A 14,560-nucleotide genomic window follows, 5' to 3' on the forward strand; every position below is an offset into this window, starting at 1 on the left:
CGCAACACCCCCCGAGACACCGCCGTCAACTCCAGCTTTCCTCTTCCCACCGCCCATAGACCGGTTTACAACACCACCGGCTGAGGAACCTCCGCCGGATGTAGCCGCCATTGTCCCACCCGTTTTTGCCCTCCCACCGCCTAGCGAATCCACGTCAGCACCGCCGTTCATCCCTTCGCCACCGCAAGAACTCCCACCGGTGGAAAACTTCCCACCGGAGATAGTCATCGGACAACCACTGATTCCGCCTCCCATTGACCAGTCAACGCCGGCGTCGCCTTTGATTCCCATATTCTTACCACCGCCGGTGGAAGAACTCCCGCCTGATACATCCACCGAGTCACCGCCTAACATCCCGGACTTCGTCTTACCGCCGTCGATTGATCCATCAACTCCCTCGTCGCCGTTCTTACCCATAATTTTCCCGCCACCAGCCCAAGATTTCCCTCCAATTTCCACTTCGCCGCCTTCCGTACAGGACCAGCCACCGGTCGTTCCGGTGTTCACCACTCCGCCGGCTTTCGGAGATTTCCCGCCAATTTTCTCTACATCTCCATCCGTACAGGATCCGCCGCCGATAGTCCCGGTGTTCTCCACGCCTCCATCTTTCGGAGATTTCCCGCCAATTTTCACGTCACCGCCGTCCGTACAGGATCCGCCACCCATAGTTCCGATATTCTCCGCACCACCAGTAATCGGGGATCTTCCGCCGCAAATTCCGGTATTCTCGACGCCGCCGCAGCTTACAAATCCATGGCTACCGCCGGAGCAGCCTCCGGTGACGTCATTTGCTCCACCGATCGAAACGATACCGACCATACCGGAGAACCCATTCCCGACCCCGGAGACGGGATTCAATCTTCCGCCGCAAATTCCGGTGTCATCGACGCCGTTGGTTCAGCTTCCTCCGCCGACGTGGGACGCTCCTCCTTTTAATCGTTAGTTTCCTATTTTATTTTTCTCGTCTTTTTCCCATTTACTTTTTTTTCTCCCTTCAAATGTAATCTAAAAAAAACCATAATAAGTTGTAATGGCACTCCTCCATGCTCACTTTTGTACAAAATGTGTCCAACTTAGATTCTGTCACATTTGCATAAATTTATAAGAAATTGGAATAAATCATATGTGAAATTCCTAAACAATGTTTCCCGGGTCCAAATATGATGAAAAAAAATGTAATCTAAAGGTACCAAATTTGTAAGGTAACAGCCTCAAAAAAATGGAGCTTGATGGTTTTTATAGGGACTTGGAAAATGGGTAATGATTTTCTCGAGTAATAGAGAAATGCTCGAATTATTTAAATTGAGAAATATCTGGAATTTATGAGGAGTGAGGAGTTAACAAGTGTAAAAAGACAACGATGGTGGAGTTGATGTGGATATGGAGATCTAGTTCCCCATTGGTCAGAAATCTATCCACGACAGCTTCCCAGATTTCCCCTCTAGATTTTCATCACCCTCTTGTCTCCCTCTAAAAATCCTCCTTTTGATTCTGTTACTCCGAAACACACACTCCTCGAGGAACCCAGAAGAGAGAGAGAGAGAGAGAGAGAGAGAGAGAGAGAGAGAGAGAGATCATGGCTATGGCGGTCTCTGGCGCTGTGCTTAGTGGGCTTGGGTCGTCGTTTCTCTGCGGTGGGAGGAGGAGCGCCACCGCATTGGCCGGCGGAGTCAGCGGCGGAGCGGCCAGAGTTGGTCGGAAAACTTTCGTAGTCGTGGCGGCGGCGGCTGCTCAGCCCAAGAAGTCTTGGATTCCCGCCGTCAAAGGCGGCGGTAACTTCGTCGACCCCGAGTGGCTCGATGGCTCGTAAGTCCTTCCATCCAAACCCTCTACCTTCTGAAGAATGCCCAATAAAATAAATTCGGAAAAATCGGACCTTTACATAATCTCTCCGTGGGCATATGATGTGAATATCATAAGATTCTGAGTCCCTGCTTCAAACGAATCTTACAGACATAAATTTCGAATCTTTATGGATACCCAATTCATAATCAGAAACAAAGAATGACAAAAGAATTCCATAATCTCTGAGTTTCTGTCTTTTATGAACTTTACAGACTACCCGGCGATTACGGGTTCGACCCGTTGGGTCTAGGAAAAGACCCAGCGTTTCTGAAATGGTACAGAGAAGCAGAACTGATCCACGGTCGGTGGGCCATGGCTGCGGTGGTCGGAATCTTCGTCGGCCAGGCATGGAGTGGCGTCCCGTGGTTCGAAGCCGGTGCCGATCCGGCCGCGATCGCGCCGTTCTCATTCGGGTCTCTCCTCGGAACCCAATTGCTCCTCATGGGTTGGGTGGAGAGCAAACGATGGGTCGATTTCTTCAACCCGGACTCTCAGTCCATCGATTGGGCCACGCCGTGGTCACGGACAGCGGGGAATTTCGCGAACGCGACCGGCGAACAGGGATATCCCGGCGGGAAGTTCTTCGATCCGTTGGGTCTCGCCGGAAAAATCCGAGACGGCGTCTACGTGCCAGACACGGAGAAGCTGGAGAGGCTCAAACTGGCGGAGATCAAGCACGCGAGGCTCGCAATGCTTGCCATGTTGATATTTTACTTTGAGGCTGGGCAGGGGAAAACGCCGCTCGGTGCTCTTGGTTTGTGAAAAAACGGCACGGTGTTTGCTTTGCTTTTGTAGATAAACCAAAAGGATTGTTCCTTCTTAGTTCTTACCACGCCCAATCGTTTTCGATGAAAAATCGTATTATGATGAGAAAATTCCAAAACAATATCTAAATTTCTCAATTTTGATAAAATAATATATAAATTTTATTTTTTATCAAATAAAATTTTTAATTTTATTTTTCAATTAAAAATAAATTTAAATTTTATAATTTTTGTTATTTTTAAACTTATTATTTTGATTATATTTAACACGTCATCATCTATATATCAGGTTATATCAATAATAGATTTAAAAAATGATAAAAATTATAAAATTCAGATTTATTTTTTATTTAAAAATAAAATTAGATTTTATTTTGATAAAAAATAAAATTTAGATTTTATTTTGATAAATATTTTATTTTGTCAAAATTGAAAATTACAAATTATTGTTTTGAGGTTTCTCTATTATTATTGCTTTAAATGGCGCGACATTGTAAGATGGTCAATGGATGAGTTAGACAGCATGATAATTTTGAATTCGTGTTTTCTCGCAAAAATAAATAAGTCATTATGACACATACTAATGTTTGGTTATTTCGTATTCGTATATTTTAGAAAAACTATAACCGTAATTTTAGATTTTATTAATAAAAATATCATTTTTAAAATACAGTATTGTTTTCCAATTTTATTTTATTCGGTTCCGTTCATTTATAATTTTTTGGATCTTGTAAGAATAATAACCAATTTATTTTATGTCGAATTCATTTTGTTAATTATGTGTTATTTGATCCCAATCATACCGGTTATTAACCGAATTGTCCACTTCTAACACTTACCTCTCATAATCCATAAAAGACTCATAATCCATAAAAAAAAAAAGTCAACAAACCCTGGCATTATAATATAAATATCTCATAATCCATAAAAAGTCAACTAAATATTACATTATATTATTTCATATGTTTGCTGAGGACCTGAATGAGTCTGCATCCTGCAATGATGTAATAGAGTATTATTCTTCGTCAAGAAAATTGTGTATCAAAACATCCAGGACAAGTCTTGTCTGAAAGAGACAGACCTGGCAGCTCCATGAACGCCTCTTTCCGAAACCTGGGGACAATCTTCAACGACGATCAAATCCAGTTTATGAGACCCGACAAGGGGCCTTAATCCCTCGTCCGAGATCCCCAAACACTTTACCAGTTTCAAGCCGGTGAGCCGTGGAAACTGGCTCACCAGTATCAGACCCTCGTCGCCCACTTCCTGGCACTGGACAAGCTCCAACATCTCCAGATTCTGCGCCGAACACAGAGCTTCCATGCCCGTGTCACTGAAGGAACACACGTGGTCGAGGGTTAGCTCTCGTATCGGGCAGGATTGTATCAGAGTGATTATCCCGTCGAGGGTGAAAGAGAATAGCGAGGGGAGCTCCCCGTCTGAGAACGAGATCTTGAAAGATTCGAGCTTTGAGCTGTTCTGGGCGATGGCTCTGAGGCTTTCGTCGGTTAACCTGAGGGTGATGTTGTTGAGAAGAGGCAGAGTGAAATCCGAGGGGACACGGAGTGAGATGCTTCTGAGATGATGTTTAGCCCTTTGGACCAACCCAACGATGTCTGAATCCCGAACACCGACACACATGTCCAGATGAAGCTTCTCCAAGTTCTTGCATCTGCTCAAAATGCAAGCTAGACCTCTACCTGGGTTGATGATGCAATTCGCCAGGCTGAGCTCGACAAGATTCTCACATGGAACCAGCTGTTTCTGCCACTTATCCACGGATAACCGATCATAAACCTTCATGTATCGGTAATTGGCATCAACCTCGAACTGCAGGCTCCGTATCTTCCTCCAGCTACGTCCCAGTTTCATCAGATCACCCTCCCCGATGGCCCTGCAGTTCTTGATGCAGAGTTCCTCCAGATTCTCAAGCTTCCCTAGATATTCCAACCACTCAACACTGGTCACATTTAGGCATCGGATAAGGTGGAGACTCGTAAGCTTCTTGCAACCAATGGCAAGAGACAATATGCCACACCCCGTGATTCTGGGCGTGAAATTCAACCTCATCGAGGAAAGCTTAGAACACGAAGACAGATAACGAAGGCCAACGTCAGTGATGAAGGTGCAGTAACTGAGGGTGAGCTCGGTAAGGGAATGGCAGTTGGCGGTTAGCACAAGAAGCCCGTTGTCGTCGAGTTGCTTTCCCAATTTGGACATCCAACCAGAGTATATGATCTCAACTCTGGACAGATTGGGAAACCTCGTGCAGAGAGAAGCCAAGGCTTCTTTCGCGGGAACAAGACCGCAACCAATACGTAGAGAATGTCTCTGTTCATTGTCTAGTGAGCAGAGACGCTTGCAAGACAGCGAAGCCGAGTTTCTGTCTCTGGTTTTCTGGAGTTTCCTGAGAATGTCCCAAACCAGATGGTCCGGCAATTCATCCATTTTCTCGCGCTACACAGTCAGTCCCTCCTGCACTCAGAGCACGAAAAGCTTCCGGGAATGAAAATGAGAAGGTTCCATCTTAATCACAAAAAAAAAAAAATGAATTTTTTCCCCCATATGACAAAATCTGGAGAGTAGCCATTTCTAAATTCTCAACGAAATCCACCGATTTCACAGAAACACCTAAGCATCGTCGGAATGAAACATGAAGCAAAAACAACCAAACACCAATTAGAATCCGAATCCAAATTTTCCGGGGAAATCCGCTAAATGAGATCTCATAGGGACTCAAAATGTTCCAGAAACTATAAGAACCCAAATGAATCAGGAAGAATACATGATGATCTCGCAAAGACCTAATCGGGAGAGAAAGGCGAACTCACCGGAAACGCGCAGAAGAAGCGGAGGTGCCCGCAAGAAAGAATTTCCAGAAGAAGAAGAAACAGGAAAAAGACGGTTTTATTCATCAATCAACCGTCTCGCGACAAAATCGGATAAGGAATGCGCATAACACAGAATATAAAAATAATTGCTTCTTTGGGGACAATAAAACGTGGACCTATACTACAATGGCGGTTCTGTCCAAGTTGAGATATTTTTTGGGAGAAGATATTTATAGAAAATATCTTGCGGCCCCACCAAAATATCTTCTGAAGACCCCCCAACAAAGAAGAAGAAAAATGACTGGGAGATAACAAAGGTTGAAGATGGTACCACCCAATGCACCCATTAATCTCGTTTAGCTCTTGAGCCTTGATTCTTGCGGCACGCCGTTCTCGGCCTCCCATTTGGGCGATTAGATTCATAAGCTGCAAATGGGGAATACGCACATCGAATGTTCATCACCAAGGAAAACATCATATAAAGGTGCTTCCTTTTTCACCTGTCCCTCCAGGCCCTGAATCTTTTCCGTCCTCTGCTTTGAGTGCCCTTTTCTCCCTGTATCTCGGAAAGTTCAAATCAGAGCAGACTTTCGTCTCAAGACAAGAACTTGCATTCCTCGTACCGTAAACACAAGAGCTTTATATTAGATTGTAGGATGAACATAAAATTATGAACCTTTGTCGACCATCCCCCAGGAGATGACCAGAAGCAGAGGCCGTTCTTAGAACAGCAGAGCAATCAAAAGTTAGGCAGTCAGACCGTTTCTCATACGAGATTCCGGACAATTTGATAGGGCTTCTTCATGGGTAAGAAGTTAAAATTACCTCCTGAAAGAAGGTCCATTTGATATCCCGAAACTGCTCAAACCCAGTGTAACACTAATACAAAACCATTACAGTGTCCTCTTGTCTGACAATAAAGAGATCTCTTTATTGTTCACGGGAGATAACCATTCTGGTTTTTTTTTTTTTATGTAAAATGCTACACAACCTTGCATGTGATATCACACATACTTAAACAGAAGTTGGAACTTGGGAGTCAACTGATTTCAGCACCTCCTCACCCATCTCCTTGCATCCCACCAGTTTCTGTTCATCATGCGTGCCATGTAAGAATCATATCATTCGAGAGAATCATCACATTTCGTCAAGACAAATTTTCTACACTTAATCTACAACACTTATATAAAAAAAGAGATAAAGGAGTTATACAGTTCCAGCAGAGTATATGTCGCCGGTTCTGAGCCCTTTGTTTAGAGCATCCAACACCGCATTCTCGATTCTCTTGGCAGCTTTTTCTTCCCCGAGTCCGTATTTCAGAAGCATCGCAGCACTGAGAATAGTTGCTAATGGGTTTGCTTTGTCCTGCAAATTCAAGAAAGTTGCATGTATTGCCCTGTCATTTTGGCCAGAAAATAGGTTTTCAGAGGGAAAATCTATCTTTTTTAGGGCAGAATTAGAACCTGCCCAGCAATATCGGGAGCAGATCCGTGTATGGGTTCAAAGAGTCCAGGTCCCTGAATTAGACAGAAGTTCAAATATAATAATGAAATGAAACTCGGTTGTGAATGTGATAATAAATGGTAAAACAAGAAGTTGATTGCACACTCGGATACCACATCCTTTTACATACCGATTCACCAAGACTAGCAGATGGAAGCATCCCGATACTTCCTGTGATCATTGAAGCTTCATCGGATAATATATCACCAAAGATGTTGTTTGTAACAATTGTGTCAAACTGCAATTTTCCAATGATCAGGCATCTCTTCGGATTTTATCATTCCTTTGTCAACAAGGCAGTTAACTCCAGTTAGGTTTCAAGAATGAAAATACCTGTTTCGGGTCACGGATAAGCTGCATTGAGGCATTATCAACATACATATGTGATAGCTCAACATCAGGATATTCAGAGGCTATTGTCGTTACTCGTTTCCTCCACAACATTGAGGCCTACGTGGAAAAAATCATATTTGACTCATTAGGGAAACGAGGATGGAAACAAGTCAAGGCACTTCTAATAGTCAACCATACCTCCAAAACATTGGCTTTGTCAACAGAGCACAGCTTGCCATGGCGCTTCCGGGCAGTCTCAAATGCAACACGAGCAATCCGATCGATCTGGGAAATATAAGCAGATCTTTATACATATAAGCAATCAGTAAAAACACTTTCTTAACAAAGAGAGAAAGATGATACTTCTCAAAACATTTAGAAACTAGAGTGTTAAGGAGAAAAGGTTTTCAAAATAGTAACTTTCAAACCCACAATTAAGGTGAGTGGAAAAATTGCAGCAAACTACTCAAAATGGTACCTCATGAGCAGCATAGACCTCGGTGTTAAAACCGACTTCCTCACCATTTTCGTTGGTGTTTATGCCTCTAGGCTTTCCAAAGTAAATACCTGTTTACACGAGGAAGCCACAATGAAGATACTTTCACACAAGAGAAGGAGAAGATCAAAGAGAAGGGAAAAAAAAGTTCTCGCTAGAGATGAGTTCAATCAGTGTTTTCCACTGACCTCCAGTAAGCTCCCTTACAACCATTAGATCAACACCTTCTGCCACCTCCTTCTTCAAGGTTGAAGCATCCACTAACTGAAAGAAAAATAATCTTACATTTCATAAACTGAAAAAGAAAGTTACAAGTCAAGACAACTGCTGAAATCAAAGATGCCATTGTTTGTGATTTAGCGGACAAAGCTTACCTGAGGCAAAACAGTAGCAGGTCTTAGATTTGCAAAAACTTTAAGACCCGCACGAAGTTGCAGTAGCCCGGTCTCAGGCTTCAGATTCTTTTCATTCTTATCCCACTTGTACCTGAAAACATAATGTTATAATCAAAACAGAGCATGTGTTTCATAAGGAATAATCACTGAAACAAGAAGTTAAAACCAATGGTCTAAGGAAATAAGCTATGAGACACACCCTCCGATAGCTCCAAGAAGCACTGCATCAGATTGCTTAGCAGCCGAAAGGGTTTCCTCCGGCAAGGGCACTCCTACCAAATCCAACGCAGCCCCTCCCATGGGCATCTCTCGAAAGCTAAATTCGATTCCTAATGTACAACGCAGACGACATGCATTGTTTCTTAGCAAAACCCCACTTAGATCACGAAAATGCCAAACACTTTTGTCAACAATTCTCCGAAATAAACCCACGATTATCTACAGATGCAGAAACACGAAGAGAACACAGTTCAAATATCCAGACCAAAGCTCGTAAGTTTCCAAACTTTCGTCCCTCTCTATGATAATTAAGAGTAGCAATTCGGCTTCCTAGCAGAGAACAGCAAACCCACAAATTCTCTGGCGTTCTCTCGGGAACAAATGATTGCAAAATCGAGAGGCAACTATAGAGTGAGGGGCGAGAGAGAGAGAGAACCTTCAAGCGAGCCAGCTTGGTGAAGCACATTCTTGGCGACGGAGATGACCTCGGGACCGATGCCGTCGCCGGGAAGGAGAGTGATGTTGTACCGTTTTGCCGGTGAAGCGGCGGCGCAAAGTACTCGACCCGTTTTACAAGACCTCTTCGCCACGGATCTGAACACGCATGGGACATTGATCGGCCTGATATTTGCCTGCAGAGCCGCCGCCATTTTTGTGCGACAGAGAAGAGGAAAGAGAGAGAGAGAGAGAGGGAGAGAGAAGTCAACACTAGGGTCACAGGCTCACAGTTCAGTCGGCAGTATCCTCTTTGTTTTTCCTGGGTTTCAATTTTCATATCTGAAACATTGGGGAAAAATTGAACATTTAAAAAATGTTTGAGGAGAAAAAAAAACAGAGCATTAAACACGTGAGATGTCAGTCTTATTTTACAGGGCTTGAATAGCTCGGCCCAAATTAAATATCATTCCGAACCGTAAGCCCAATACGTAAAACCGGATTCAAAATTCGCAAACCGGGTCGAAAAGCTTCGCACGTTGATTGCGGCCTTTTGACGAACCCTAAAATGCAACACTCACTTCTTACAGAAACGAGTGGAAGAAAGGGGAAGGTGAAAGGGATGCTCTCGTCGATTTCTTCTCCGCGATTCGGTCAGCTTCGAACTGTGTTTTCTTCCTCTGTTCGACTTCTATCAGTCAAACCCGTTTCAGAGTTTGATCCCAGGAGTTCTAAATTTCCAGTGGATCAATCTGATTTCGATCAGAAAACGGTATGCGAAGCGCTCACCTGTTACAGTAACGATTGGAAGAGAGCGATGGAGTTCTTCAACTGGGTCCAGACGGAATCTGGATTCACACACACCACCGAAACGTTCAATCGGATGATCGACATTCTGGGTAAGTTCTTCGAGTTCGAAACTTCATGGGATTTGATACACCGCATGTCCGAAAGTGCAATTTCAGTCCCAAATCACGTGACTTTTCGTATTATGTTTAAGCGTTACGCGATGGCTCATCTCGTTCAAGAGGCTCTAGATACGTTTTACAAGCTTGATGAATTCAATCTGAGAGATGAAACATCCTTTTGTAATCTCGTCGATGCGCTTTGCGAGTATAAGCACGTGGTTGAAGCAGAAGAGCTGTGTTTCGGGAAGAAGAAGAAGATTGATAATGGCCTTAATGTCAGAAAAACTAAGATTTATAATATGATTCTTCGCGGGTGGTCAAAGATGGGTTGGTGGGGTAAGTGCAGGGAGTTTTGGGAGAAAATGGACAACGATGGTGTTGCTAAGGACTTGTTCTCATATTCGATTTATATGGATATAGTGTGCAGGAGTCGAAAACCATGGAAAGCTGTGAATTTGTACAAGGAAATAAAGAGGAAAGGGATAAAACTGGATGCGGTGGTTTATAACACTGTTATCCGAGCAATTGGACTGTCACAGGGTGTAGACTTTGGCATCAGGGTGTTTCACGAGATGAGGGAATTGGGTTGTGAACCGAGCGTTGCGACGTATAATACGGTGATCAAGCTTCTCTGTGAAAATGGGAGGATGAAGGATGCATATGGGATGCTTAACGAAATGCCCAAGAGAGGCTGTTCCCCAAATTCCATTACTTACAACTGTTTCTTTCGTTGTATGGAGAAACCGAGAGAGATCCTTTATCTGTTTGATAGGATGATTGGCAGCGGTATTCGACCGAAAATGGATACTTATGTGATGCTTCTGAGGAAGTTTGAGAGGTGGGGCTTTCTTCGGCCAGCTTTATATGTGTGGAAGAAAATGAAAGAGTTAGGGGATACTCCTGATTCAGATGCGTATAATGCTCTGATCGATGCTTTGATTCAGAAAGGAATGTTGGATATGGCTAAGGATTACGAAGAGGAAATGATGGCGAAAGGGTTATCTCCAAGAAGAAGACCGGAGTTGGTAGATTCGTGTCCTGAAGAAAAACCAGTTTGTAGATAATTCGGACCTCTTCCAGGTATTTTTTTTCCACATATTAAGATAGTCTCCCAACTCAAGTTTCAGGGAGGTTCTGCTAGAGATCAAGCGTTCGCGTAAAAGGGTTTTCAAATCACGTCCTGTCCTGTCTGATTTAGACAGACTGCCATGGAAAATTCTGTCCAATCTATCTGGATCTGTTCTGTTGATAGTACGGTTGGTTATTTGTTCAGCAGACAAGAAAACGAAGCAGGGGAAGGAGCTTCCTTCTTGTCCTAAATCCGGCACTGACATTGAGAAACCTCCTCTGGTTGAAGAAACCATCATCCCTTCCATGTCCAAGATTTGCAAATCCTGTGTACATCTCAAGTGTCAGAGTCTTGACTCAAACTCGGGCTTGTCTTATGGCTCGAGAGGATGGTGTGAGTTTGCTTAGAGAGCAAGGCATATCCTCCTGAACGCGAAGAAGAGTCTGCAAACCTCTGGAACGGGACGAGAAAAGTAGAAAGTGCTCGTCATGGACGAGACGATGGAGGATGTCAACAGGTACTAGGACTGGAATTGGAAGGTCAGAGTCGGAAAACTAGTTGAAGCTCTATGGGCGTGTAGGGTTCATGGAAGCTTCTTGCCGTTGCTATTGATATATCACTTGCAGGTGGCAGATGCTTTCTTTTGGCGTGGAGCTCAATCCTCAATGAGGTTGATTCGCTTGAGATGACTATGAAGTGAACTGAAGTAATGGAATTTGTTCTTTACAGATTACAATGGTTACGAAAATGTATAGAAATGTTGATTCAACTTCTCCATGTGATTCTAAATGGAATCTTCGTTTATAATATTTCTTTTTTCCCTTCAATTTTTTTTTTCTTTGAAATAGAAACAAAAATATCAAACCCGGCAAAAAAAATCATGATATTTTGGGAATTAGAGAATTACCCCCCCCCCCCCCAAGAAAGGCCTTGTCATGTCAAATTTGCAACAGGCGATCGATCAAAACGGATATACGATCTGCAAACGTTCTCGGTGACGTAAAACCCTAGTCTCGCTGCTCTTCAGGTGCTGATCTCTCTTCCCCCCAAACTTCCGAACTCGATTCCTTGAACCCGGATCGCGAAATTTGTTTTCTTTATATTCTCCGTTCGATGTGACAGTTCTCGAATTCCGTTTCTTGTTTTCTGTGTCTGACACGGTGTTTCCTTTCTTCTTCTTCTGGATTCAGCTTCGTGTTGTTTTATGTGTATGTGTTCTTGTGAATGTAGCATACTTTTTGATGGTTTGGAGGCCTCCAGTTCTGGATAGAGCGAGGGATGACGATCATAATTGGAGGGTTCGTCTCCCACCTGGATCACGCCTCACCATCGTTACCAGAATGTATATATTTCTGTTAGCTTTCTGTTCTTTGTCTCTGTCAAGTCTAGATCTTTGCTCACGCCCCTCTGCGTTTTTCTTGATCCACCTTTCCCTAGAGAATGAAACATTCAAAAGTTTCCTTCTCTACACGATGGTCGTTCCTATGCAAGTTTATGTTATGATGTTGCACTTTCTTGATGTCATATTTGCAGAGCGGAAACGATAGATAGGTGCATTTCGTTCTCTGTGCCAGTTAATGAATTGAGGAGAATTGCAGCTAGATTCGAGGAAAGGGTTTACAGGAACGCTGTTGATCAGGTAATATATATACAATATACAATGTCCTTTGAACATCTCTTTTCTTGAATTCGTGCGATGAAACCGAGTTTTCAGAGGCATTGGAATCCGCATGTACCCCCTCCTCCTCCCTCCTTCCATAGATTGTGAAAGAAGAGATTGTTGGTGATAATCGAGCTTTATCTTGCAAATCTTGCAAAATGCAGGTTTTGGATTTTGGGATTGACCCAATTCTAACTTTCCCGTGGTTGACGTTCAACCACGACGACTTCTGATCAAACTTCATCCCTTGATCCAATGTGTTTCAGATTGATTACCTTCGGATAATAGCCACAAGGATGGTGATTATGGAGACAAAGTACCTGAGTTCTGCAGACAGCTGTGCACCCTCCAAATCTTGATGTAAAATTGGAATGGTTACTTGTATAAGGGGTTAATCTCCTAAACCCTTAAAGCTCTTTTTTTTATCTTGAAATGTTGGTGGCATATTTGAAGTGTTTTGAGTATTGTTTGTTACATGATCCTAAAGGAGGAGGGTCAAGCTAATAATGGTGAGAGAGACATGTTGGGAAATAACCACAAGTCAATGCTTAAAAAAGAAAATAAATAAATGAGGAATTTGGGTTTGCATTTTTGTGAGATGGTAATGTAACTGTATATGGAACATTTTACTGTATTTTCTTGAATCCTTTTTATGTTCCAATCCAATCCAATCTTACTTCTTATTATGTTTAATTTTTCTTAATCCGAGTTTTCTAATATTTTAAGTGAATATGAAAAACATTTAAAAAAACTGTGGTAAAATGAATTTTTTAAATTAATGTTTAATTAGTCCCGAAACAAATATAAAAATTGAAAAAGTATATCTTTTTAATAGCTGATATGAATTTGATGCATGATAATTAATCAATTTAGATCCATATTTTTTTAAAAAATTTCAATCGAAATCATAGTTACCTGCAAATTGGTATGGTAAAACACAAACCAAATAATATAATAAGCAAAACTTTAAGGATTTGAATGGAGATGGATTTTGAGTTTTTGGTTTTTAATTTTTGGATTTTGGATTTTATAATATTTATAATCCAAAAAATATAGTTTAAAATTTTTCTTGATTTTTTTCATCAAATTTTTAGTAAAAATAATTTGACAAAAATTTTAAATGCTTCGGCAACCATATACAGACACGCAGCTCTATCTCGGTAGCTGAAAAAGAATGGAATATGATAATATTATCTTTTGAGGACGCGCTTTAATATAAATGGGAGAATCTGTTGGGTTAATAATAATATGATTTTTTATTGCATACATTTCCTCTGCTTTTGTTTGTTTATCTTGTCTTGTCCCCGCGGGATCTGACTTTCCCCATTTCTTCGATCCTGGAAAACCCTAGTTCTCAGTCGAATTCGCCCCTTTTTTCTGGTTGTTGCTTCTCTCTCTCCGTTCGTCACAGCTTGGATCCTCGGAAGCGTGCGGAATTTTGTCCGTTGGGTTCTAAGTTTTGAGGTGAATTTCTGGAATTTTGTATCTTGCAATCTGCATGTTGGCCTCGTTTTTTTTAGCTGGATTGAGATTGAGGAACATGCTGCTTTGTTGTGGTCGAAATTATATGCGGACTTGCTTCGCTTTGTTTTGTCGGCCAAATCCATCTGCGGGATTTATTGCTTGTCCGGCGGATTTTCTGTCCAAGGAGGATAAAGGAACCTTTTTTTATGACACGGAGTAGTAATTTCTTGTCTGTTTTCCTGGATTTTTGTGTCAATCAAGGATGAGGTTTTCTTAGGTTTTGTTTATGCTATGGATAAAGGGCGAGGCTAGTTTTTTTGTTAAAGGTTGTTTGTATATTGATCAAGATTTTGCGTGATTACAAAGTTAACCACTACTGGTGGTAATCTGTGTTACCTCGGAAGGTTAGGTGTACAAAAGTGAGTTATCAAAGTTAAAGGGTGAGGCTAGTTGCTGTTAAAAAATGATGTATTTGTTGTGCAATTGAACAAAGGAGGTTTTAATAGACTCATTAATCAGGTCTTTTGCATTCCTCCATGTTTACATCCATCTCATTTGAGGGCTTTTATGATTGATTCTGTTATGCTGTCGGTATGAGCCTTGTCTCAAGCTATGTTCTGTAGAGGGGGGGGGGGGGG

At 42.2% G+C, this 14,560-nt stretch overlaps 7 protein-coding genes across 13 annotated transcripts in view; 5 read left to right on the plus strand and 2 right to left on the minus strand.

Annotated features, from left to right (window-relative positions):
* Window positions 1-4: 4 nt before the first annotated feature.
* Window positions 5-1,050, plus strand: LOC104808362 (pollen-specific leucine-rich repeat extensin-like protein 3; the record flags this gene model as incomplete). The annotated part of the gene is made up of 1 exon (XM_010534037.1): window positions 5-1,050. A coding segment is annotated over one exon (939 nt), but the record flags the coding sequence as incomplete, so codon positions are not given.
* A 449-nt stretch (window positions 1,051-1,499) lies between these two features.
* LOC104808189 (chlorophyll a-b binding protein CP24 10B, chloroplastic) lies at window positions 1,500-2,733 on the plus strand. Its single transcript, XM_010533795.2, has 2 exons — window positions 1,500-1,806; window positions 2,058-2,733. Exons 1-2 carry the CDS (start codon window positions 1,577-1,579, stop codon window positions 2,605-2,607), a joined length of 780 nt encoding a protein of 259 aa, XP_010532097.1. The 5' UTR covers window positions 1,500-1,576; the 3' UTR covers window positions 2,608-2,733.
* A 746-nt stretch (window positions 2,734-3,479) lies between these two features.
* On the minus strand, window positions 3,480-6,150 carry LOC104808190 (F-box/LRR-repeat protein 14). 3 transcript variants are annotated; one of them, XM_010533796.2, is made up of 3 exons: window positions 5,441-6,150; window positions 3,691-5,084; window positions 3,480-3,603 (listed from the first exon to the last, which is right to left on the minus strand). In XM_010533796.2, the coding sequence occupies exons 2-3, from the start codon at window positions 5,055-5,057 to the stop codon at window positions 3,558-3,560; spliced, it is 1,413 nt and encodes a 470-aa protein (XP_010532098.1). In that variant the 5' UTR covers window positions 5,058-5,084; window positions 5,441-6,150; the 3' UTR covers window positions 3,480-3,557. The 3 variants fall into 3 exon arrangements, with proteins under 3 accessions (XP_010532098.1, XP_010532100.1, XP_010532102.1); XM_010533798.2 differs by having other exon boundaries at window positions 3,691-5,105; XM_010533800.2 differs by having other exon boundaries at window positions 3,493-5,084.
* A 149-nt stretch (window positions 6,151-6,299) lies between these two features.
* On the minus strand, window positions 6,300-9,136 carry LOC104808191 (3-isopropylmalate dehydrogenase 2, chloroplastic). The gene is made up of 11 exons (XM_010533801.1): window positions 8,823-9,136; window positions 8,367-8,496; window positions 8,147-8,258; window positions 7,961-8,036; window positions 7,755-7,843; window positions 7,475-7,561; window positions 7,277-7,393; window positions 7,074-7,181; window positions 6,904-6,957; window positions 6,653-6,805; window positions 6,300-6,529 (listed from the first exon to the last, which is right to left on the minus strand). The coding sequence occupies exons 1-11, from the start codon at window positions 9,034-9,036 to the stop codon at window positions 6,455-6,457; spliced, it is 1,215 nt and encodes a 404-aa protein (XP_010532103.1). The 5' UTR covers window positions 9,037-9,136; the 3' UTR covers window positions 6,300-6,454.
* A 254-nt stretch (window positions 9,137-9,390) lies between these two features.
* LOC104808192 (pentatricopeptide repeat-containing protein At1g80550, mitochondrial) lies at window positions 9,391-11,625 on the plus strand. Its single transcript, XM_010533802.1, has one exon. It carries the CDS (start codon window positions 9,444-9,446, stop codon window positions 10,791-10,793), a length of 1,350 nt encoding a protein of 449 aa, XP_010532104.1. The 5' UTR covers window positions 9,391-9,443; the 3' UTR covers window positions 10,794-11,625.
* A 112-nt stretch (window positions 11,626-11,737) lies between these two features.
* On the plus strand, window positions 11,738-13,046 carry LOC104808193 (mediator of RNA polymerase II transcription subunit 15a). Of its 3 annotated transcripts, none has more exons than XR_770903.1 (4): window positions 11,738-11,825; window positions 12,029-12,140; window positions 12,332-12,437; window positions 12,513-13,046. XR_770903.1 is itself a non-coding variant. In XM_010533804.1 (4 exons), the coding sequence occupies exons 2-4, from the start codon at window positions 12,040-12,042 to the stop codon at window positions 12,689-12,691; spliced, it is 276 nt and encodes a 91-aa protein (XP_010532106.1). In that variant the 5' UTR covers window positions 11,738-11,825; window positions 12,029-12,039; the 3' UTR covers window positions 12,692-13,046. The 3 variants fall into 3 exon arrangements, 2 of the variants coding, with proteins under 2 accessions (XP_010532106.1, XP_010532105.1); XM_010533804.1 differs by having other exon boundaries at window positions 12,623-13,046; XM_010533803.1 differs by having other exon boundaries at window positions 12,725-13,046.
* A 668-nt stretch (window positions 13,047-13,714) lies between these two features.
* LOC104808194 (mediator of RNA polymerase II transcription subunit 15a) overlaps window positions 13,715-14,560 on the plus strand; it is a 7,450-nt gene continuing 6,604 nt past the window's right edge. For all 3 annotated transcript variants that reach the window (XM_010533805.1, XM_010533806.1, XM_010533807.1), the window contains exon 1: window positions 13,715-13,922. The gene's annotated coding sequence lies outside the window, so the exon portion shown is untranslated. The remainder of the gene's footprint in view (window positions 13,923-14,560) is intronic.

Source organism: Tarenaya hassleriana, unplaced genomic scaffold (genome assembly GCF_000463585.1).
Source record: "Tarenaya hassleriana unplaced genomic scaffold, ASM46358v1 Cleome14, whole genome shotgun sequence".
Taxonomy (NCBI): Eukaryota; Viridiplantae; Streptophyta; class Magnoliopsida; order Brassicales; family Cleomaceae; genus Tarenaya; species Tarenaya hassleriana.

What these genes read in the sequence shown, in the direction of transcription:
- LOC104808189 (XM_010533795.2), top strand. Translation starts at nt 1,577, where the DNA reads ATGGCTATGGCGGTCTCTGGCGCTGTGCTTAGTGGGCTTGGGTCGTCG. An exon ending in CCCGAGTGGCTCGATGGCTC is followed by an intron (nt 1,807 to 2,057) that starts GTAAGTCCTTCC and finishes TGAACTTTACAG; the next exon opens with ACTACCCGGCGATTACGGGT.
- LOC104808190 (XM_010533796.2), bottom strand. Translation starts at nt 5,057, where the DNA reads ATGGATGAATTGCCGGACCATCTGGTTTGGGACATTCTCAGGAAACTC. An exon ending in GGCGTTCATGGAGCTGCCAG is followed by an intron (nt 3,604 to 3,690) that starts GTCTGTCTCTTT and finishes ACATCATTGCAG; the next exon opens with GATGCAGACTCATTCAGGTC.
- LOC104808191 (XM_010533801.1), bottom strand. Translation starts at nt 9,036, where the DNA reads ATGGCGGCGGCTCTGCAGGCAAATATCAGGCCGATCAATGTCCCATGC. An exon ending in AGGTCTATGCTGCTCATGAG is followed by an intron (nt 7,562 to 7,754) that starts GTACCATTTTGA and finishes TATATTTCCCAG; the next exon opens with ATCGATCGGATTGCTCGTGT. An exon ending in TTATCCGTGACCCGAAACAG is followed by an intron (nt 7,182 to 7,276) that starts GTATTTTCATTC and finishes GGAAAATTGCAG; the next exon opens with TTTGACACAATTGTTACAAA.
- LOC104808192 (XM_010533802.1), top strand. Translation starts at nt 9,444, where the DNA reads ATGCTCTCGTCGATTTCTTCTCCGCGATTCGGTCAGCTTCGAACTGTG.
- LOC104808193 (XM_010533803.1), top strand. Translation starts at nt 12,040, where the DNA reads ATGGTTTGGAGGCCTCCAGTTCTGGATAGAGCGAGGGATGACGATCAT. An exon ending in CTCACCATCGTTACCAGAAT is followed by an intron (nt 12,141 to 12,331) that starts GTATATATTTCT and finishes TCATATTTGCAG; the next exon opens with AGCGGAAACGATAGATAGGT. An exon ending in ACAGGAACGCTGTTGATCAG is followed by an intron (nt 12,438 to 12,724) that starts GTAATATATATA and finishes AATGTGTTTCAG; the next exon opens with ATTGATTACCTTCGGATAAT.